General features: G+C 37.4%; 1 protein-coding gene across 1 annotated transcript in view; it reads left to right on the forward strand.

Moving 5' to 3' along the window:
* The window catches only part of USP25 (ubiquitin specific peptidase 25), a gene marked incomplete at its 5' end in the record, with an annotated part of 72,073 nt that overhangs the window by 31,984 nt on the left and 15,709 nt on the right, over positions 1-24,380 (forward strand). Inside the window, 12 exons of the mRNA XM_010292218.1 lie at positions 3,661-3,798; positions 4,701-4,777; positions 5,282-5,355; positions 6,826-6,974; positions 10,789-10,916; positions 11,684-11,779; positions 12,074-12,235; positions 14,081-14,289; positions 14,999-15,069; positions 18,750-18,978; positions 20,326-20,523; positions 22,017-22,156. Of these exons, the coding sequence (XP_010290520.1) occupies positions 3,661-3,798; positions 4,701-4,777; positions 5,282-5,355; positions 6,826-6,974; positions 10,789-10,916; positions 11,684-11,779; positions 12,074-12,235; positions 14,081-14,289; positions 14,999-15,069; positions 18,750-18,978; positions 20,326-20,523; positions 22,017-22,156 (1,671 nt within the window). The remainder of the gene's footprint in view (positions 1-3,660; positions 3,799-4,700; positions 4,778-5,281; positions 5,356-6,825; positions 6,975-10,788; positions 10,917-11,683; positions 11,780-12,073; positions 12,236-14,080; positions 14,290-14,998; positions 15,070-18,749; positions 18,979-20,325; positions 20,524-22,016; positions 22,157-24,380) is intronic.

The raw sequence follows: 24,380 nt of genomic DNA on the forward strand, positions 1-24,380 counted from the left end.
CCCCAACCCAGTTCAAAGAACAAGCTATCTTTTTTTTTTTTTTTAAATGTTTGTATTAGGTCATGAGGTGGTGTGCAAATACAACATGGGAGATATTGGGAGCATGCCACAAGACGGGGACGGGACACTGTGTTTTACAGAAAGGCAGGATGAAGTCCTGCTTTACCAAAGAGTTTTACTGAACTATTTATTTTTTTATCTTTAAAATTACTTTCTGCCTGGTGTTTCTTTCTTCATCATATAATTGGTTTTAGTAATATCCTCCAGTACTCAGAGTTCTTTACCTTCATTTTTCAGGGTGTAAAAAGCAGTTGGCATCTAATGGGTGGTATGAAATAGGTAATAACAAGGTGTTGTCTTTGGAAAAAGTCTTGCCCAGGCATTGACACAGCTGAATGCCTTTAGCAATTCCAAAGTGCTGTTTCTTAGAAATACTGATCATGACAGACAATATTAAGGCCGTGTGAAATGGTGTGACACCAGGCAAGTATATGGATTTGTGCAGAAACCTTGCTCTCCGCAAGCCTGCTAGTAAGAATCTCTGGCAGTAGTTTGTATCCTCTCCTTTGTTAACTTAAATTCCAGAATAAAATAACATTATTAATATATAAATCATCTGTCTTAACTATAGCTGAAAAAGGATTGTCTTAGTGTTGAAATATGTTTTGGGGAGAATTTAGGAAAAGAGATTGCTTCACTAGTTGGAACTCAGACAAATAGAAGAAATAAGCATGCATGCCCCCAAATAAGGTGCTTTTATTTCTTTATAAGGTGAAGGCAAGTAGAGGCAAATTGATTTAAAGTTGTAATATAAGCTACCAGTTGACAAAAAGCAAGCCGTGGAATTTTCTTCCATCTGCTTATTTGTTTTAAAACTATCTTGACTTAGTTTTGTTTGGTTTTTATTTTTAACTTAGTGTTAAGTATCGTATGTGACTGACACTCCCTAGGATCAAATTTCCTTGCTAATAAAGACCAAGTTTTAATAATCCCAGATTTTTGAGACTTTGGTTTACATCCTGTTATTCTTCCAGTTGGTGGAAAGTAGAGTTTAATGCTAGGGTGATGACAATCTCTTGATTTAGAATTAAAGCATGTGGTTGTACTTCAGGGAATCTTGCATGTTGGGGTGTTCTTGTTCTTTCCTATCAGTATATTGAATCCAAATGTTGTTAGTAATTTGGCATGTAAAATTTTTAATCCAAAAGACATTGGTATAAATTTTGACTAAAAAAAAAAAAAAAACCCAAACAACAAAACAAACAACATCCCCACCCTGTTTGCCTCAGCTAATTGGACTTTGTTTTTCTGGAGTGTAAACTTGGGCATACACTTAAAATCACCAATCTGGTTTTTATTCTTTTTTCATTTGAAATTAATTTTTCTCCCTTGGCGCATTCCTCAGCTTCCTTCTGTAGAACAAATAAGGTTATCTAGTTACTGCAGCCTCTTTGCTCTCCCAATTCTCTTTAGCTCTTGCTGTCATATGAACAGATCTTTTTTGCTGTACGCAGTGAGGCCACCTACATAATTGGCCTTGATGATATCTTCATAAATATTTTATTATCAGAGGAGGTGGGTTACTGTGCTACAGGTTAGCACATTCTTCCCCCTGTTTTGACATTATCATTGTGCCAGTGTCCTGGAATACTGATTGACAATAATGAATGTTTGCTATGCATTAAACATGTAAATTGCTTTAGAAGCATTTCTTAATGATAAGTTATTCCAGCATCAGTGTATTAAGAAATTATTTATGCAGCAAGGATAGGTGATGAAATAGAGAAGGTTATAGATTATGAACTTTCCATACAGTTTTATTTCAAAATTGATTTTAATCTTTTTTTGTGTTGTTAAACCTACAGTATGCTTTAAAATTGAGAGCTGTATGCTGTGCTGTGATTTGCTTTATTAGTTCTTTTGTTTTAATGTGCGAGTCCTTTGTGGAACCTTGTCTTGCAGACTGGCTCATGTCCTTTTGAAGATTTTTAGGCTTTGTTTAGTCAGAATCACTGTTTGTTGTGGTAATGCCCACATAATCTCATCAAGGATCATGCCTAATGCATTAAATCGAGCTTTCTCAAAAAACAACAAGGATTTTTCTTGTTTCAGAGAACTTTTATAGGCTTTAAAGAGATATTTGTTCTGAGTAATCCTACTGACATCAGTAGCCAGTTATTCAACCTAAAGCTACAAGAATGCTTAAAACTCAGCCAAATTAGTAGTGTAAATTTGGGTAAGTAATGCAATAATACTCACTGCCTATGTACTTCAGATTTAACAAAAGGAAGGTGAGATCTAGAGTGTTCTGTGGTCAGTTATCTGTATCATGCATATGAATTATCACCGGTAGCATCACAGAAGCATCTTGACATCTGCATCTATATCCGTATCTAAAACTTGAAATTCTCTTCATTTTTAATAGGTCACTTTATGAAAATAGTTAAGGAAAAAAAAATCACTTTCACAAGTTGTTTCCCTGTTTTGTTTTTATGAAGTGCTTTAAATATGTAAATGGGAGACAGATTTTATTCTTAAATTGTGATGACTTAATGGTGAATTAGGGTGGCATTTGATGAATTCTTCAGCCTTTTCTGTGAGCAGTGTTTATAACTGGTAGGTGTTTTGCAAGGTGGACTAGAAGAGCAAGTAAAACTTGTGAATTTATGTGACTAGAAGTATTTTTTAGGTATTACGCATAACATATTCCAATTTACCACACGCAGTTTTTGAATTTGAAATAAAACAGACTTTACGTACTAAAAGCTTTATGCATACTGCATTGACATAGGAGTGACTGAACAAGTATGCTGTTTGATGAGCATGTGAAATAGTTTGTGATCAAGTAATTCCAGTTTGACCGGCATCTGACATCTGTGCTGCCTTTGAATGATGCTTTGTTCTAAATACAAGTGGATATTACATGGGTTTTAATTTCACAAGTATTTGTCAACTATCTACTCAGGAGTGTGAGTGATATCCAATCTGCACAGTACTTGTAGCCTATGGTTTAATCTATGGTATGATGGATTTGTGTTTCAGTTTACTTGCTTTTCATTATACAGGCAGAAAGTATTTTTTCTTCTCTCCTGGAAACCAGAAAAAGAACTCTATATTCACCACGAACTGTACTTTAAAAAAAAAAAAAAAGGTAGAAAGGAGAGCAGGCTATTCCTTTTATTCTGTAAAGATAAATAATAATGATTTGTATACACCTTAAATTTTGTCTTCAGTGAAAAATAAGCTTAAAAATATACTAGGTAGTGTGTAGGCTCACAAGAAATTCTGACAGAGGTATAGAGGAATACTAATTTCAAGAAAATCAATGCATGTTGTGCAGTGCATTACTTAAGGCTTTGTAAGTCTTGGAAACAACAGTTCTGTCTTAAATGCAGCTCAACTCGTCCACTTGCCTGTTCAGCCCCATTTCAAGTCAGACAGATCTAGGTGTGGTTTCAGGGAGCTTTCAGTTTCTGAAATGTAATTTTCTTCCTGGAGAACTATATTATTTTGTAAACCTAACAAGTAAAAGGGTTTTTACCTTGGTAGTGCTACAAGTAAGCTTATATATTATTATGATGGTTGGCTGGATATATACTTAGTTCATTGGGTAATTTGTTACCACTTTGTTAAATATTTGTAATTCTTCTTCAAATACAGGAACATAGGAATCTGCCTTTCATGCGTGAACTGAGGTACCTGTTTGCACTTCTAGTTGGTTCAAAGAGAAAATATGTTGACCCATCAAGAGCTGTTGAAATCCTTAAAGATGCTTTTAAATCAAATGATTCCCAACAGGTGATTTCTATGTATTTTTATTCAAGCTTATGCATGTTTTAGTATGGTCATCTGGCAATAGGAAATACTTGAAACAGACAACAAAAATCCAAATGTCCACAGAAAAGAAACTTCTAATTATCATAGTCTTTGAGCTTTTTCTCCAATATTATGTGATCTCAAGTCACTTTTACTAAAAAAAAAAAAAAACACCCCGAAAAAAACCCCAAAACAACAAACCAACAAAAAAAATTCGAGACAGCATGACTATTTTATTCAGTACACTTCCTTTTATTTTAGAAACTAACTAATATTTCTACATTCTTGCTTTTAGGGTTTAGTTTAGCTTCTGAGTCTGTGGTTTTTGAAAGAGCTTTATTCTTCTGATCTAACAGTACAACCAGGGCTGGTACAGTCCTAGTATACTATTTGTCTGTATAGATATTGGTTTGGAAGGTCCTAATACTCATATTCAAGATTCTTGCCTAAATCATAGTGGGTATATTTTGCTTTTCTGAGAAACACTTTGTTTCTTCAGATGCTTTATTTTTCCCACATGAGGTTATGTGGCTAAGGTGTTTAATTACAACAGCATTCTGAATTTAGCGTTTGATGAAAGTAGTATTAGTCACCACTTGTTAGATAAATGGGATTCATAAGATGCCTTTGGCCTAGCATGGTATGAAAGCAGAGCCCAGGTAATAAAGATCACAGGACAGCGTAATGGCTGAGGAACACCATAGCCTTACTGTTCTATTAGAGCCACCCATAAAAAAAACCAATGGTGGCATAGTCTTAGACATAGTGTGATATTGGAGCTCTCCTGAGGGGGGAATACTGCTATACTAGTCTTGTAAGGTGACACTTTGTTGTGTTCTGTTACATATGTGAACATATACTGATCACTTTATGTTTTTCAACAGCAAGATGTTAGTGAATTTACACACAAATTATTAGATTGGCTAGAAGATGCCTTCCAAATTAAAGCTGAAGAAGAGAGGTAAGTGTTTTGGGTTCTTTTCCTAGCTCTGTATCCAACTCAGTTAAACCTTTTTCAGCCATACAGTGAGAAGTGGATTTTTGGTTGTTTGGTTTGCTTTTTCTCATCAAAATGTTCGATATACTTTTCTTCTCTGAAGTAAATACTCATCATTAAGTGAACATCTATAAAATGTCTTTTGAATACATAATTGTTTCTAGACTATCGCAAGAAACAGTTTTTACAAGGGTTTTGTGCAATTTAACCGCTCACGAATTGAATCTGATTTACATAAATTTTCCTAGAATGAAGCACTTCCAGAACTTAATTTTCAGAATATACTTATCATTGCAAATACATGAATCATTGTTATTGTCATTACAGGAAAGTACAAAACTTAATGAACAGTAACTGAGTAAAATAGGCAGCATTTCCATAATGAATTCAGAATATTCTGCTCATAGTTTTATAAATGATCATAGCTTTGAGTTTGATTTTTTGCACTAACATGCTTTCTGTTTTCAGGGATGGAGAGAAACCAAAGAACCCAATGGTGGAGTTGTTTTATGGACGGTTTCTAGCAGTAGGTGTGCTTGAAGGTATGCATCTGAATTTACTTGGACTTCTGTGCTCGTGTCTGTTCAAGTGCTTGTCTAAGTACAGAGGTGAATGATGCAGTTGTAGCATTTTAGCTACTGCTGCAGAAGTACATTTGGAGAATAGAAGACGCATTCGGTCTGTGACAAAAGGTTTGTTCTAAGAATATGAGACTGAAGTTAAATGTAGTGAGCTGCAGTGGTCCAGAAGGACTGTTTGGGTAACTTTCAGGAGCTGAGTGTGTGTACTTAAGTGCACTAGAAGTTAGTGTGAGATGCTGAGCAAAAATGCGTGCAAGAAATTATTATCAGGGTGCTTTTGCCACTTACCAAAGGTATACAGAAGGCAAGTTACTGTATTTCATTGAGCTAGTGTCTTGCACTCTCTTTACTTCATTTAATGCGGTTTAAAATTTTAGTTATTGCATTTTCTTCTGCACAATATCTGGTATAGCTAACACACCCTCTTAAAATTACAGTTCATTGAAAACAAATCAGTGGAAACCTGCTCAAGGGTAGTGTCGGAGAAAGCACTGGGGAGGAAGAGACTGTACAACAAGCTTCCCTTTATCTTATCTGCATAAAATTAGTAGATCTGCAGAATTGTAGCATTCTCTATTTCCAGGAGGCCAGCAGTTGTTAATGTTGGTGACTCTGTCCCCCGTCCCTAGAGTGAATGACTCCTGAGATTCATTTGAATGAAGGAGCTATGATCTTTAAAGTGGCTTCCGGGTTGTTCCTCAGCCTGGAACAGTGTATCTAATAATTTGTTGTCAGATTTCAAAACCATTCTGCAGATTTTTTGCTACTAGCGAGCATATGGCTACTTTCATCCCTTACATTCTCATCTTGACTGAGGAGATACATAAAAACCAAACCAATGAAAAGAAACTGGTGGATGTAAGAAGGCTTGTTACTGACTTTAGGATAAAATAAATTGAAATGGTAGATTGAAGTCACTTGTCACCCATATTTCTCCTCATGTTTGAGCTTACACCTGTATACACAGTTACAAAATTATGATCTTGCTTTCAGGACGGAAATCATGAATGTTCTCTTTTGTGGTTTATTTTTGCAAAATGTACTTATACAAAAGGCTATTTCATACCAGCAGTTCCAATGACTTTGCTGATAGAATGTAGGGTTGTATTACTGAGCGGCTATTCGTAGGAGGACTTTGATTTCTGTGTGTAAAACAGATCTGTGGTGCCAAGTCATTTTGAGTTTTGCTTATTACCAATAGATGCAAAAACAATATAAAAAATGGGCTGAAGAGAAAAATACAGTAATTTTCAATATTACATTCAAGAGACTTTTTCGAGTAACTTGGTTTCATACATATAATTGAATTGTTCACTAAGAAAATGTGGGTATTGTTCAGTAGACTAGATCAGTTGACCAAGGATTGTTAGGGTTCTTCTGAAGATAAATGCTTGTTCCTAAAACCTTAACTGTTTAATTTCTTATGTGAAGGCAAAAAATTTGAAAACACAGAAATGTTTGGCCAGTATCCACTCCAGGTTAATGGCTTTAAAGATCTGCATGAGTGCCTAGAAGCTGCCATGATTGAAGGGGAAATTGAATCTCTCCATTCAGAAAACTCTGCCAAGTCTGGTCAGGAGGTGAGTTAAGTGCTCCTGTGGGCTTCTCAGGGTGGTGGTGTAGTGCTCTTCATTTTTATTTGGGTTCATGGTTGGTTTTTATGTGATCTGCTGCTGTGCAGGTTCTGATGTCTGCCATAATCGGATTGTTCATTTGTAGGGTTTGTATCTCTTCTGGAGTACCCAGAGTATGATCTTTTTGTATTTTTGATAAGATACAAAGTTCATGCTTGGTAAAGGATGGCACAGTTAAGTGCTTGCAGTGATTTGGCACAGGCTGGTTCCCACCTGTTGCTGATATTTGATCCCCAGAGAGGTCAGGGGTATAATGTCCTGTGGTAGCTGACCACTGCTCTGACTGACTTGCCGCCCTGTGCCAAGCTGTAAACAGCATGTGCAAGCTGTGTGTTTGACCATTGCTTTAGAGCATTGTTGTTATCTCTCTGTGCCTCTGTCTTGTAATTCCTCACCACTCTACCTTCTTCCCCTCTCCCCTTTTTACTGACGTTTCCCAGCACCTTCCTTTTTGGTCCCTATGGTGGGCAATTCTCCTCTTTGCTCATGGTGGTGGACAGACAATACTTGCTCTATGGGCTGCTGTTCCTCCCAGAAGAGCTCTTGCCAGAGCAGGAGGCTGCCAAATGTCAGAGCATGCTGGAAGCATGGGTGGAAGGATTCAGATGCAGCCCTGCTAAGAAGTGTATACAGTATATGGTGTTGGGATGACGTGACGAACGGGATTTCTTGTGCAGAAGTCACAGGTTAGGGAAGATAGGTAGTTGGACTGATGATGGTTGTAGAACCAAGAGAGCGTGCTCTGAAATGTTCCCTCTTATTGCTGGCATGCCCAGCATTTTTCTCTGGCAGAGCTCCCTCTGATAACCTGTGGGTTATTGATGTGGAAATATGGGAATCCCCATTGCCTGTGAATGCTGAGCTGCTTTCTCTTTACACAGTTGTTCATGTTTCATCACAGTTATTTTAAATATGTGAAATCTTAGGAGGTTTCTTCTACTTAAGTAAAAAGTTCAGGTATAGTTTGTTTCTTCCTTGATGGCAATCTTCTGCAGTAATGAAACTTTGCATCCTTTAATCATACACACAGGGTTTAATTACTAAACCTAGTGACGCACCCTGAAATCATCCTCCAGTCTGAAGTTATATTTCCAATTTTGAGTTATCAGCAAAGGTTTTATAGATCCCTTTTGCAGTCCCTTTTGATCAAATGTTGATCAACCAAATTAGATGTTAAAAAGCATTTTCAAATGTATTTACACATCTTACTGGATGTGTTCATCTTTCACAGGATGTTTCCTTTTTTTTTTTTTATTCCAGCACATGTAGAAATGTCTTCTTATAATGAGCATGTTTCCTGAAATATAACTGGACCAAAAAAAAAAAAAATCTCATAAATATCTTGGTACAATCTAAATTCCAATTTCTTTATGCAAGGTGAAATATTGGATCTACCTACTACAAGAGCAGGATTGTTCATCTTATAAACTGAAGGTTGGCTTGCAGTTAAAACCTGTGTGCGTTCACGCATAAAATGTCAGTTCAGTTATAAATGCTTGACTAGAAATGTCAGACTTCATTTTTTTGTTTTGGTTTGGTTTTGAGGGTTTTTTTTTAACCTGTAATGTCAAAGAAACTATGGGGAACAGATAGTCATGTACAGGTCTAGAATGTTAAGCTTTGAGTTCTATGAAACTGTCAGGGGTTTAATCAGTTTGGCTTCTTAGCATGTGGAAATGGAAATGAAGTAGTCATATGATGGATCGACAACAGTGGCAATACAAGAAAGGTAATGTGTTAAGTCCTAATCTAGAAAAACATTACTGCATTATTACCAGGGTCAAGTAAATCGGTTACATTTCCCTGAAGTAGTTTATTTATAGTGGTTGCTGCTGTTAGTAGTTATGTTTAAACGTAATGCCTGAAAGATGTTACAGTGCACTGGAAGGTTTGGAAGTACTGAAGGAAGCTGAATTTCTTGTAGTTTTAACAAAGTCTGTCTCTGCTGAACAGACTTAAAGTGGCATTCGTCCGAGCTGGTAGATATCAAAGCTTAAAGAGAATAATATTAATATTTTAGTCACATGTGTTGAAAGATCCATTTTATCCTGAAAGTAACATTCTGTCTTTTTTTCCCTTGTTCCCCTGATTGCCTCTAATAGGGTATTTAGCTTGTTGTTCGTTATTATAATTATTATCATTATCACAATGCCTAAAAGCCTCAGCCATGGAGTAGGGTGTCAGCAAGCAAGCTAATGTACTAACAGAAAAAAAGAGACATTCCTTGTCCTAAGGAACTTAAATCCTTAACTTAATAGAGAAGATGGAGGTCAATGCACATACTTGGAGTTAGAAGTGTGGGGAAAATGAGATAACATTTGTCAGCATCATGGTTGATTAACTTCAGCACATCAGCAGCTTCATCATCGTTAAGTGGTTTGGGGGCCTCGCAATAAAAGGGTTTTAGCGGGAAGGGTTGTGGTATGGCTTTGCTAACTTTAGCATTGAAATTTACAGCTGTGTAAAGTTTCTGCAAGAGAGAAGTCATCATTTTCTCCTTTTAAAACTCAAAAGGTGGTTAGTAGAGGCTGATACAGGCAAGAAAAGGGAAGATAGCTCATTTTCCATGTAAACAAGTGAGAGGGATGATGCTGAAGGCAATGATGCTGAAGGCAATGAACTAGGAAAATTCAGCAACATCCTGGAAATCTGTTAGTGTGACAAGGCTACGTGCACTAAGGCCGGGCAAGGGGAGAAGAGAGGAAACATTACAATGAGATGTGGAGTGATGAGAACCTAAACACAAATTTTAGCCATAAGCACAGGAAGAAAAGGCTGTCTTTGAGGTATTGTATGAAAAGACTACTCAAGACATTAGGCTGGATTGGAGAACTTGAAGCAAGCCCCGAGTCCAATGCCACATCTGGGCTATGAGCATTGATTTCAGAAATGGGTGGCAATGGTGTCTGCAGCAATCAGGGAAGTTTGAGTTGATGGTTAGACATCCAACACATACGAAATGGATAAACCATGTTTTTTATGTTGTAGAGTGGGGAGAAAAAAGGAATTCTAATGCTGGAATTGGAGCTGAATTTGTCTTGTAGTTGAGAAACTAATTATGTAAGGAAAGAAATGAGGACTAAGGGTAGACCCCTAGCGAATACTCAAAGAAAACTGGGATAAAGTAATGGTAACATGTGTTGGTCCATGGGTGGATTAGCAGTGATTAGAGACATGAGCAGAAACTTCAGGAGAGGTTGTTAGTATGGAGGAGATTTCAAGAAAAAGTATCAGTTTCACAGCAGTGAGAGAGCTTGTCTTACCCAGCCCAGAGTATTTGCTGATCCTGCTTCAAGAGGAGGTCATTAGAAACTTGGAGTGATACCAGGTGAATGAAGGGGTCAGAAACTTGAGCCTGAAGCAACTAGTGGGAAGAGCACTTGATACAGTGTAAACAACCCTTTCAGTGGCCTTGGGGAGTTAAAAGAGACCAGGACAGTTGGCAAGGCAGGTAGGTTCAAGCATAGGCCACTTCTAGTATGAGCGGGATGAATGTGAAAGCAAGAAGCCTTCCTGCCTACTCTGCTTTAATGCAGAAAGCGATAGATGCGTTGAAAAGCTCTGATGCAGCACGGGTGACAAATGGCCTCTGTTTACAGTGAAGGTGAAAGATGGGAACTTTGGAAAGCTTATGCCAATTCACCCTGTAAAACTAGTTTCTCCCATAGCTATGTCAATCTGCAGGTGTTGTACCATTATTACTAAAGTTCTGCTATTGGAAGGCATTCACTGTGGGGTTTTCTGTTTTTCTTTTGTTCAGCACTGGTTCACTGAGCTTCCTCCTGTCTTAACTTTTGAACTATCAAGATTTGAGTTTAATCAGGCTTTGGGGAGACCAGAGAAGATACACAACAAATTAGAATTTCCTCCAATTTTGTATCTGGACAGGTACAGTATAACAGTATCAACAAAGTCCTAGTATGTATATAAATTAAATCTCATGAGTTTGGTAAAGTTACTGGTGCATCTTATACTCACTTAAATCACAGTACACTTCTGTTCTAGCTAGAAAAGTTATAATTTTCATGGGTTTCATCAGTTTCAGAAAATACACATAGATAACAATTTAAGACACACTGCTGCTTTGTGCCAAAACCTGCTTGTCCTTCAGTCTTCAATTTATTGCTATGTAGTTGTGTACACAGGCAAAGTACTCTGAAAAAACACACTCTTTATGGGTACATTTAGGAAAGAGGGTGAGAAGTCAGATATTTCATGGTGTTCCAGATAGACTACATGGTTTGAAGAGGATTCTCAGCATCAATGCATGCTGTTTATGTATAGAGATGAAATACCATGATGGCTTTCAGTTAGATGCTGAATGTTATTTGTGAACCTAATGAAACAGGAGTATTGCTATGTGGTTGCTACATAAACCACTTAATTTAGAAGCTTTCTAATACATGTTTGTCATCCATGCTATGAACAGAGCATTTGACACTGATAAAAAAGCATTGTCTGAAAGTTGTGAGAGGGAAGGGTTAGTGGGTTTAACCATTTTCTTCTCAGTTCTGTTTTACTGCTTAATATGTTGTAGGTTCTAGAGAGCGTGAGTTTTTATTAGTGCTAAGTTGTATGGCTGATGGGTATATACCTCAGTTTCAGTGTTGGGATACAATGGGCTGACACCTTTTTCTAAATTTCGTGTTTTACAGATATATGCACAAAAACAGAGAAATAACAAGAATTAAACGGGATGAAATCAAGAGGCTCAAAGAGTACCTCACAGTTTTACAACAGAGATTAGAACGGTACTATAGATAACTGTAAATGCAAATAATATTATGGGCTACATAGAATAACTCCTTTCAACTATACACTTTGTATGTAGTTATTTGCTCTAGATTTCCCTTCTGTATCCCTTTTCTTTTACTGTTTTCCTTGGAAATTTTGTATAAGCACGGTAATTCTGATGCATGAAACGCACTAGGAAAGGCTTGCTTTATTTAATTGCAATCAACCAGAAAAAATCCTTTTTTTTTTAATTTTATTTTTTTTTATTGGTATGTGTGAGTCATGGCATTAATATGTTTTATGGTTAACAGATATTTAAGCTATGGTTCTGGTCCTAAACGATTCCCCTTGGTAGATGTCCTGCAGTACGCCTTGGAGTTCGCCTCTAGCAAGCCGGTGTGCACGTCTCCCGTTGATGACCTGGGTGCTAGTGCCCCTGCCAGCGGCATGCTGCCGGCCCAGACCTCACCCAGGTAAGGGCTGCCTCCCACACTCACAAGGCGAGAGGCCAGTCATCCCCGCAGTGCAAACCCAGTCGCTGAGAGAGAGGCGAGGAAGTTTAACTGCTTCATTCACCAGATTAATACAACTAAGCATCTCCGAAGGAGTATAGCATAAAGTTTCTGTTCTCTTCCTAGAAGTATTTTTCAGCACAACAAACTTAAATAAATAAACCAAAATGTTAATAATCTGCATTTGTCTCATGTGCTTATAAAAATGTCTTTAGGTGGAGAATTACTATTTTCAAACAAAGCACAATTCCAAGTAGACGCAGTATCTGGTGAGATCACTCCTTCCCAAGTGTATTGTTTAAGAATAAGAATTTGGGTAGCATGTATGGGCTGCAGAGCTTTAAGGTTTCTGGTGTACAATTTACCTGTTATTTTTTGCCTGGAAGGTAAGCTGCTTTTCTGCTCTGCAGCTTACATCTCTCACAGAGTTTGTCAGGAACCTAACAATCCGACTTTTAAAATACAGAGTATCCAAAGTATCAGGGAGATAAAGGTCCAGTAAAGTTGTTATTTTCGTTATTGAAGCTAGTAACTATTAGCAACAATTAGTAGAGTATGGCCTAGGATATCACTTTGCTAGGTGGACACTAACAGTCCATAATAGAGCTTTTTAAATTGCATTTGGAAAGTGTAGAGTTCTAGGTTCTGGTCTAGTTAAGATGGTTAACTTTGTGGTTCAGAGAAGTGAAGTAAGTGAATCTAAAAATCCTTTAAAAGATTCCAAATGTTTTACTGATATAATGCCAGTAGAACTTGTGATGGTTGATAAGATGACAAACTTTTAAAAGCTACCATTGCTTGCATGAAATAAAATATCAAAAGTAATATACTTTGTTCAAACTGCTGAATAGGAAGTTTGTTCTGTAAAAATGTAATTATTGTGCCGTTTTTTTTGTCAATCTGTAGAAACAGAACAGCATGTTATATGGAGTGACATTGTCATCTCTTAATGTTCTCAGAACTTTCTAAAATACTGAAGAATCCAGGTTCCTCAGGCTGTATCATGATGCTGTACACAAAGTAAAATGCCAGTGGCTTGCTAGAAAGATCTTCAGATACCTGTTATGCATATGGTTGCATATAGGTGGTCTTGTTGATGGGAAGAGAAAAATCTGTAACAGGTTTTCATCTTTAATATTCTGCTGCTCTTGTAGAATTCTCCTAAGCTGGCCACTTTGCTGTTTGTATTACAAGAATCGTTTGGAACAAGTTTAGGTGCTTTGGTGCTAAATTTCCAGAGTTCCGTAAATATCAGAGGTCCCTTTGTTGTTGCTGTTCAGTTAACATAAGTTGTAGGTAGGTGATCGGAAAAAGGAAGTCTGCTAGGCATGACATGCAAAGAAGTTATTAAAAAGAGAACTTGTGTTTATTGGATTTTATGGTCAATGGGCCATAAGGCAAGCTGCTGTGATTTTTCTTTCTGCAGTTTTCTTTCTCAGTTTGGCAGTAAATGTTTCAAACCAGAGAGATTACTTGTATGACATTATTTGAAAGTGTTTAATAGCATTTCAAGTAAAGCTTGACCGATCTGGCTTGACCGATCCCATTCCAATTCCTTTATCTTTGGTAATAGAAGCCAGAGTTGTTATTCTGCTAACATGTAGTACACCACAAAGTTTTCAGAATTTACATAGTAATTCCATATTGATATTGTAGGTATCTTTCCTGGATTGCACTGTAGGAAATTATTACCTTTAAAAATTTCTGTTTTCAGATGGAAAGCTTATTTTTATATTGTTGCTTTTCATTTGTATACCTGATGGTTCAATTTTTGTATTTTGTATTTCATGTTTTGAATGAATGCAGCACAACAGAGCAGCAGGGGCCTTCATCTTCAGATGTTCCAAGCACATCTCCTGTACAAAGATCAGTAATACATAAACCATTCACACAATCACGAATTCCTCCCGATCTGCCCATGCATCCGGCACCAAGGCACATCACTGAGGAAGAGCTGTCTGTTCTAGAAGGCTGTTTACATCGCTGGAGGACTGAAGTAGAGAATGACACTAGAGGTAATGCCACAGGCTGGGGAATGCATTTGCCATTGAGAAGGATTTGTGGAAGTGGGGGAAATCACCTTAATGTCCATGTATATGTTGAGTTGCTTGTTTTGTACTTCCAAACTTATCTCTAGCACATAGGAAGGGAAGTCAGTTAGAAACTGTAGTAGACTGGAGTTACATAAACTGAAGATGCAAACTGGGCATTGAATGAAGCATACAGGGGTGTAAGAATGCAGATTCCTGTGTGCCTAGTGTTGAGGGGAGTAGAGTGAAACAGAGGTGGGATCCACGCAGAAGAACGTCTCTGCAGACGTGTCTGAACTCTCAGCGTGATAGTGCTGCAGCCTGTGCTGTGGCTTGGTGCTCCACAGGTGGGTTAGGGTATAGTGGCCCCTTCTATGAGGGGAAATTTAGCAAATTCCTGAGCAAAGGCTTTTTGGAGTAGGTAGAGCTTATGGTCTGTTCTGTTGCTCTGGGAGAAACCAGGGAAGTAGTTGTTCCAGCAGGGGTGGGCTTGATTGAGCTCTAGGAAACTGCAGTGGTGTATCATGAATCACTCTCTGCTTTATCATCCCGAGAAGGTTTAGTGTTAGATAAACAGATGTGCCAAATGTGAAACATGCCCTTGTTTGGCTTTTAATGAGATAAAATAAAGATGTAGCCATGTGCAATTATGCAGCCTCATGGAACAGAGCTTCTTTTTTTATTTTTCTTTTAGATTTACAAGAAAGTATATCTAGAATACATCGGACAATTGAATTGATGTACTCTGACAAAACAATGGTCCAAGTAAGTACAATTTCTGCATGAGATAATTCAAAATAGATCCTCTTTGTCACTTTAATAAAAGTTCTTAGATGCTTGAAAGTAGAGCAAGTATACAACATTTATATAGAGTGGTTTGAGAAATTTCATTGGAAAGTCATAATGGGTTTTGCAAACCTTTTAAGTATGTACAGTCAGATGAAAGACAAAGTTACAATGTATTACAGGTGACATACTTAAGTTTAGGCAACTTTGTGAGGACAAGCCCAAATACGTTCTATCTCTGATCCACATTTTTTACTTGAATGCAGAGCTTCGGTTTTTGTATAACACAATAAAATTTTCTCACTCTAATTTGACTGTATTGCTAGGTAATCTTATGGCTTTAAGGTGGCAAATAATTAGACACAAGAAACTTATTTTTATACTTCGATGCTTATTGCCAATGTATATTGCAACTTCCATACTAATACTTCAAACCTCCTGATTTTAATTTGCAGTTAATAATACTAGTGGGGTTTGATTTTTTTTTTTTTTTTTTCCTTTGTTGTTGTTGTTCTGGTTTTTCTTGGCTGTTTTTTTTTTTTTTTAAACTGTCTACATTTAGTATCAGTCACAACCTTGACTATGAGTCTGAGCTGCCTTTTACGGAGATTCTCATGCTGTGTAGCCTGTACAGCATTTTTAGAATGTTTTACCACAGAGTCGTGGCTCCTCTGGTATTTCTTATGTTCACATACTCATGTTTGCTCACTTCTTAGGTTTTAAGATTAAGGATTACTTCCTCTGTTACTTTGTGTTAGTAAAAAGAACTATTTTCCTTTCAAGTAAGATCTGTTCAGCTTACAGTTTTCCTGGAGGTATGTTTCCTTTTTGTACATGGCTTGTAATAGTTCCTGGCAGCTGAACTCTGATGTTAAGTATTTCAGGCAGACTTGCCTAGATGGCTTTCGTTAAGCGTGCTACTGACAGGCATTTTTTTCTTAATACTTGTGTTATAACAGGAAAGCTACAGGCTATGTGTCATCTAACAGTATAATGAAGTAATTTGGTGATCTTGCATCCAAATAGCCTACCTGTGTTGGCTTAGGTGTTACAGGAGGACATACCTCTGGATGGCGAAGATACTAGTCAGCCATCATTACAATGGAATAAGATTTCTTAGTAAAACACTTTGTCCTAGTGCAGATTTGTATAATGTAGACTAGATATATTTTTTGTGTGTTTGTTTTGAAACCGAATTCCAGAAACGGAGGAGAATAAAGATGGCGTATAGATTTGTAGAGGGGGTTCCTGTGCCATGCCTGAAAGTAATGGTGTGTGTTAAGTGATTGTTAGGGAACAAGTAGGTACTGAGCCCATCTGAAATCACAAGCTGGAGGCGAAGGCTGCCCTTCTGCAGCTCAGCTGATGTTGTCCCTGTGGGTGTTGTGGCACAGTAGGACGGAGGCAGGTGCATATGGCTGTCTACGGTCCCCTGCATCTGGGCGATTGGATAGCTTAGTATTGCCCCATTCTCTGGGAGCAGTTTCACAGTATTGATGTTTCCCTCTGAATGATACAACTGCAGGACTGAAAGCTTTTCTTCTGTGAGGTCTGGGCACCTGAAATTACTTTTTAAGGAAAAAATGTTTTATCTGCAGGATATTTCCTAGTGTTTTTATGATCTATTTAAGCAGCTCTTCATCTCCTTGTATCCCCTTTGATTCAAGGGAAACTACAGTTGTCCATAAAGCCCTTGTCAAATTGTCTTATGAAATATATTCCCAAAATTATTTTTTTTTTGTCTGGTCCTCCTGAATGAATAGATTTCATCAGTTGCTTATTTGATTATCTCCCTCCTTCTGTGAACTTGCTGTTGGGAAATGAATTCCCACAGGAAAAACAGGTGTATCTCATCTTTGTATCAACTTTGATAGATTTGTTCTGTAGCTACATGTGATGAGGTTGGTGAAGCTCCATTTGTGTTACACGAGTAGCAAGTGTAAGCTAAGAAGTTCAATGCCAACTATTTACACATTGTGTTGCCCTGTGCTGTTAATTACTATTGATATAATGGCTTATCACAAGAGATGCCTGTCGGCACTGAACTCGCTTATCTCCTGGTCATAGACCTCTGTGGGGAACCTTCTTGGAAACTCAGCATGGATGACTGACAGCTGATCCTTCAGAGCCAGAGGAAAGGGTAGGGACCCCTCAAGCTGACCAAATCAGCATGGTTTTCAGTAAAATTATTGAAATTCACCTGGAATTTTAATACCTGTTGTAGGGTGATGAAATTTTATTGTCAGAGTCTAAAGAGACTTCACTTTCCTTTTTTTTTTTTTTTAATCAGGATCTGCATTTATTTATGTTCATATACATGGGCTTGCAATCATTTTAAGAAGGCTTTCACGCTGGTTTGATAACATGTTAAAAACCCTGGAGCATTCAGATTTAAGGACTTGCTAGGATTTCTTCTGTGTATATGTCTTGTGGTTGGGAGATTCACAGTGTGGTTTGGCCTGTAGGATGACAGACTGTTTGATTGCAGCTGCGGTGCCGTCAGTCAGCTTTACAGTTCAAGGGGAGTTGCAAAATCTCCAGCACTTGTATATAGCCTGGAAGAGAATGATCAAGTTAAAAATAACTTCAAGGAGTTTGTCAAGTCATAGTTACATATGTATTTATGCTTACTGATTGTTGTGGTGCTCAAATTATATTTGCAACAAATGTTTAGTACACCTTGTGTTAAATAGACCATTTATCTACAGTCCGGACTGCGACAACAGTAAAAGATGGTTTTAGGTTTTTCATCCTAGCTGAGGTGCTGTCATTCAGGCATACTGTGCATAGGAGGGAAGATCAGTTTTCCCTTTTATGTTGCATGTTCTGTTCCAACAGGCTAAAATGAACCGATCACTAAGATGCTTTTAAAAGACTCGTAAGTAAGGCAGCACTCGTTCATTCTGCTTCTTTCTCTCTCCTTCAGATTTTCAACTACTTATGTAGAAACTAAGTTTTCCATTCTTCTTAGTTGGCAGTGAACGCATGTAAACTAGGATACTTTTTACATTGATCCTAGCAACTGGTATCTTCCTTCTCTACCTCAGGAAGAGAGGACCGCTTTACATGTTCTGTGCTTCTCTTAGCAATGCTTTTACTGATACGTTTAAAATACCAGAAGACAGTTGTATTGCTATTCTACTGTTAAGAATTTTACCTTTGGGTAATAGAAGTATTCAACTCCCAGATATTCTTTTAAATAAACTCTTACTGGCACATAGAAAGCACAGAGTTTATTACCTTGAATTTGCATGTGCCTTTCCAGGCTTCAGGACAAGTTTACCTGGTCAGAACTGGAGCAAGTTATAGACACTGAAGGCTGACATATATGAGGGTTTTTTGTAGATACAAGGAAGGAAAGAATATTAAGGAATTAAGAAAAGAGGGTGCCTGGCACTAAAGGCAGCAGAATAGACATTTATGCTATAGATGTTTTTAAGATCTCTTGTAACTCATAGTGGTAAGTAAAATAGTTCAAAGTTCTTTTGCTTAGTGGGTTTCTCGTTTTACCTTTTTATTTTTCCTGTGTCATGTTTTGATCCTCTTTAACTTTACTTTTGTTACTTTTATTTAATGTAGCTCTTATTGCTGGCAGGTAGTAGGAACTAAATGCTGGCAAGGAGATCTTGACATCTTTTCTTCTGTTTTGTTTTTTTAAGGTTCCTTATAGGTTGCATGCTGTACTAGTTCATGAAGGTCAAGCTAATGCAGGACACTACTGGGCATATATTTATGACCACCACCAGAACAGATGGATGAAATACAATGATATTTCTGTGACAAAGTCAACTTGGGAAGAGTTGGAACGGGACTCTTTTGGTGGTTACAGGAATGCTAGTGCATATTGTTTAATGTATATCAATGATAAGGAACAATACTTGATACAAGGTAATGTTATGGGTATGTTTTCTGCATGATACAGAATAGCTGAGTATATTGATAAAGCGAGCTTCTCTCAGATGGATTTTCAGGTTTTTGAAATGGCTTTAATAATTACTGAAAGTTCTAGTTATGCTCATAACTGTTAGATTTTTTTTTTGTGGGTGGAACAATTACTCTTCAACTTCTAGGTTACTAAAGGTAAGGCGTGTTTCAGCATTAATAAGAGAGCAAAATAAACTAAGTATGCTAATTTGTAAGCATTTTAGCCAGGTGATAGCATGTTCAGGATTTTGGAGATGTTATCTCCCTGAACATTAGAACAGAAATATGGAAATACAGAAATGACCCTCTTGACATTAAAATCCTTGTATAGCTTTTTGTTCATAAGCTTCATAACTCTGATGCATTTCACTGGAGTGTGGAAACTTGAAGCTTTATGCAGTCTATTGAAATGTGAATAACTTAGCCCTACCAACCACACAGTAAACCAAAGTAATACATGGATTGGGAACTTTTTTTCAGGTCATGCAGTGGTATGTAACTATAAGGCTTGTACAGAAGTGTTTGGAAAGAGGGCAAAGGTCCCTTAGCATGAGTTTTATGGGGCCTGATAATGGCAGCTAGGGAGCTGACAGTGAAAATGGCCAGACATGCAATAACAAGTGGTAGAAAATTTTCCTGTTCCTGTCTTTTCATAGGGCAGATAGCTAGAGTACACACTCGTTCAGTTTTTAAATAAGAAGCAGTATTAACCTTGACTTTTCTAGATTGCCAGATTGATAGTGGACTTGCAGCCATAGGGTTTATGGGCCCTCGAGGGTGGCTGGGCTCTACATCTGAGGCCTGCTTGCTGGGGCCAGTTGCAGCTGATTGATCCCCTAGGATCTGGGGTACTCTTGCAGAGACCATTCTCAAAGCAAAAAGGAAAGTTACTCAATGCAGCTGGTGTTCTTATCAATTGACTTTCCAAATCCCTGTAGGCCCACTCTCCTCCCCCTTTTCAGCTAGGAAGTTGAGTTGTGTCCAGCTCCATGTGGCAGTAATGCACTCAAGCTGTGGTGGTGTTTTTTTTCCCCGAATGTTCACTATCAAAGAGTGCTCACGGCCCAAAAGGCTGGTCTTTCAAAATGGCAATGATCTGATGGTGCCCAAAAACATGTAGTCCAAAGATCGCCATACATCTCGGTAGCAGAGGAGTGCCTGACAGATAATAAAACCAATTAAAAGTAATAGATTTTTGGGGCTTTGGTGCTGTACTATATGTTTCCAGTAATTCACTTGAGGAAATCTGTTGAACATACTTTTTTTCCCTATTGTTTCTATTTCTGAAATTTATATTTCATGTTACCGCAGAGGAATTTAACAAAGAAACGGGACAGATCCTTGTTGGAATGGACACATTACCTTCTGATCTGAGGGATTACGTCAAAGACGACAATAAACGTTTTGAAAAAGAACTTGAAGAATGGGATGCAGAGCTCACTCAGAAGGCACAGCAGGAGAAGTTGTTATCTCAGATACCCAGGGCACCAGCACCCTCACCTGCTCCAGGTTAGCTGCTTCTACGTGTTTATAAAAGGAATAGAACCAAAAATCACTGGATTTTGTATATATTGTTTTGCAGCTTGAGAAAGTAAGAAAAAGTTTGTGTAATCTTGAATTATAACTACTTGGCAAAGGTAACTGTACTTGAAGTTTAGTCTGTTGGGTTTTTTTGCATTTTATTTTTTATTTAAAGAAAAAAATTATTTGTTGGTTCTTCTGCCTTTTCCCTCTCAGTTGTGCCTAGCTTTTACTAAATTATTTTTTTTTTCTTCCATAGAAACTTTGGCCTTTTAAGATAGGTAATTATTAATAGGTTTTACCAATTTGTTTTGAGAATTTATTAGTCCGTAAGTGATGTATATTCTCTTCAGAGTGATTGAGTAGATCTACCTTCTCATTTTAAATTCAGACAGAACTTAGATCTGAAGAGAAGAATAATGTATTTGGTGTGATGTATTGAATCACAGTAGGGCCTACTTAAGAAATGACAATGTAAAAACAAAGGTGTTAAAACTGTGGAAAAGGCTCTGAACAGCAACAGTGAGCCCAATGCTGTTCGGAACCTAGCTAATAAAGACCACTGGCATTCTGACTATAAAACATACACCTGCTTTGACACAGAAAAACCTATGAAGTTTTAGGTTACGTCCTCCTTTTGTTCCATTGCAGAAGGCTATATGTTCGTCATGTGAAAGATGACATGATGGATTTGTGTAGCGAGACTGCTGTCCAGATGTTCTCATTGTTGTATTTGAGTCATTAACACTGAGCATGTATTTGGTCATAACTATCTGTGACCAAAAAGTGCAGTGATTTAACGACATTCCTCTTTTTGCAAACTCTGTGGAGAGTAACTTCATCTTCTATAAATTTTAACTTCACAAACACTTTGTTAAGACTGGTTTTAGTTCTTTTGTTAGTAACGAAAAGTACTAAAGGGTACTGTTTGTAACGGAAAGTACTAAATGACTGTTTGTGTGCCAAAATTTGCTTTCATCATGTAAGGGATATAAGACACTATTTATGCTAATCAATTTTACTGCCATCAAGTGGGGAAGACTTTGAGATTTCCCTTAAGTCAGAAGAATATGTTGTGTTGATTATTTTTTGAAGTAAAAACACATCTGGCACTCAAGTGGCTGTAGGTAATTCCATATATTGGGTCTGTATCCCACAGAAAGTCCGCGTACAATCTCATCTTTGCTCAGTCACCCCCAGTATGATTGATGAACACCTCTCACTCAAGACCCTTAATGGGTCTATAGACAGGACAGGTTTGTTGTTCCTAATACAAAATCATGGGTCCATTCATATGAAACTGTTCAAAACGACCTGAGATGTAGACTGGTGTAAAGTTGTATTTGTGAATGGTGTGACCTACCCTGCATTTTCTGTGGGGGTTACCTTATGTATAAGACAGTGATCCAAATAAAACTAAACAATTAAAAATTCATGCTTATGTTAACACACAAAATTCTTATCTTATTTCTGTCACTAAGTTCAAGGAGGAGAACCAGAATATTTAGAGCAGCCATCAAGGACTGATATTTCAAAGCACTTAAAAGAAGATTCTGTACAAGCAATCAATAAAGCCTTAGCTGAACAAGAAGATAGAGGTCCAGAAGCTATAATGGATACGGTGAGGATATTTTGAAGCTTGAAATACTGCTTTTGCTTTTATTTTGCAAGTGGAAATGATATAATAGCTGATAAAAGGGGTGTGTGTGGAAACTTTGAACTGAAAATTGCAGCTTCTTCAGGCACTGTCCAACACTGAAGTCCATCCAGAAAGTGTGTACTACAGTAATGGGTGTAGTAGGGAAAAAAAATACTAAGATAGATGTCTTCTGTGTGATTAAAGTACTTGTCAAGAGTACAGCATATTGTTCAAATGACAGTCACATGTTTGTGCCCCCACCATCTTTCTAAAATGTTAGATGGTTCCACTTATTTTTGAGGAGTAAATGTTGACATTACATGTAAAAGACTTGAAAAATACTGCTTTAACCATTCAGGTTTTTGTCTGAGAGAAATAAGATTATAATTGAGTTCCCTTGAAAGACCTATGAAAGTTAAAGTAGCTTTCAGAAATAAGGGGTTTTTCAACAGTATTCTGTAGCTTTAATGGAAATTCACAACTTGATGAAAATTACCTTTTGTGATTCATCAGATGCATATATTAACTTAAAATGGTTATAAGAATTACTGTTGGGTGATTCTGTTTTCACTTCATACAACAAATATGAAGAGAAATTAGAAATTCCATGAGTTATTAATGAAACTAATAGCAAATATTTTTTTCCTTCCCTATTAGTATGTAGATAAATGACCAACGTATTTGCCACAAAAGCAAGTGCCTTTATAATGCAATACATGCATCTGTCTTGCAACTGTATCCATAAGGATAAAACATATGAAACGTACAGTATAGGTTCCTTCCTAATAACGACTAGAAATACAAACAATTTAGATCTGTGTAAAATGTAAAGCATGCTTCCTAAGTTCAGGTATGAATCCTCATTAAACAAAAGCAGTCTGGCCCCAGATATCTTTGGGGCCAACAGGAAAGTCTTCTTAAGGCCTTTGAAAATTATGTGACAGCTTGTTGACTTAACCTCACATGTTTTTCATCCCTCTCTCCTGTGGTGTCAGGAGAGCGGAGAAGCACGCTTTCTCCACTAAACTGAAATGGAAACCAACGGGGAAACTAATCTAACCCCAGTTCAAAAGATTCTCTACCATTAATGCTTTAGGCTACTGCATATCTGACTTTTTTGAGTTCTCAGAACACAGAACAGCTTAGGGGGAGTCTGTTTAATGTGAGTTACTTCCAGCCAAAGGGGTAGCTATGAAAATACCAAACCCATGATAAAATGTCTTGCGTGATGCTGTCCTCTTTCTGGGGTCTGTGGGCATCCATCTAGGTGGGATGTGGAAGAATCTTACAGACTTGATTCCATGGTTCAGGTGTTTTAGTTTAGCCTAATGACACTTTGTGCAGTGATCAGCCTTAGGACTTTACAAAACTCTGGTTGAGGAACCACAAGGGGAACATCATGACAGGCTTAATGAGGTAGATGCAGGTCATCTTACTCCAGTATTTTCACTGCGTTGTTCTGCAACAGGGTGGATGTCTCTTTAAAAGTAAAACCAAAAAACCCCAAACAATGCAAACTCTTCTGTTTTGAAACAAGTGTGTTTCAGCTTTTAGAAAATAAAGCTGGTTTCTAGCTAATCTGAAGGTACTCTGTTAATGTTTAAAAGTTACTCTCTGTATACCCAAATTTAACTTAGACAGAATTGTGCTTCCTTCTCAGTGTATCAACATGCTTTGTAATCATTCTACTTCCATATGCATTCTGAACATGCAGGCATATATTCCTTTCCTCCACTTTTTGTTCATCCATTTTAAAAGAAGGAAAGCCAACATCAGAACATGTAACAAAGAGGATTGTAGGTTAGTCACCACATGATCATTTGTGTCCACTTTCTGCCCTTTTGTCCTTTTTTCTGCCCTCTGATTTCAGTCCTCCTTTGTATTTATACATTGCTGGGTGTAAATAGATATTATGTGTCTTTCTGGAATTTTTGTTAAAAAATGAGGCTATTGTAATAGTTGCAGAACAAGTAGCATGGCACTCTGCTTAGATTAGAGTCAAGGTTTAAGTTCTACAAATGTTTTGAACTGGCTATTATACAATGATAGACTATAGGAGCTCTTTGTCTCTGTTGTTGTTTAACATAACTTGTTAACTTGTTACCTTAACATAACAAGAATTTCAGTGACTAGCATAATCTTCCCCTGATTTTCTGTCTAACTACTCTTCTAAAAAAATAAACTTGTTAAATGTAATGCACCTTTA

Source organism: Phaethon lepturus, unplaced genomic scaffold (assembly GCF_000687285.1).
Source record: "Phaethon lepturus isolate BGI_N335 unplaced genomic scaffold, ASM68728v1 scaffold11718, whole genome shotgun sequence".
NCBI lineage: Eukaryota > Metazoa > Chordata > Aves > Phaethontiformes > Phaethontidae > Phaethon > Phaethon lepturus.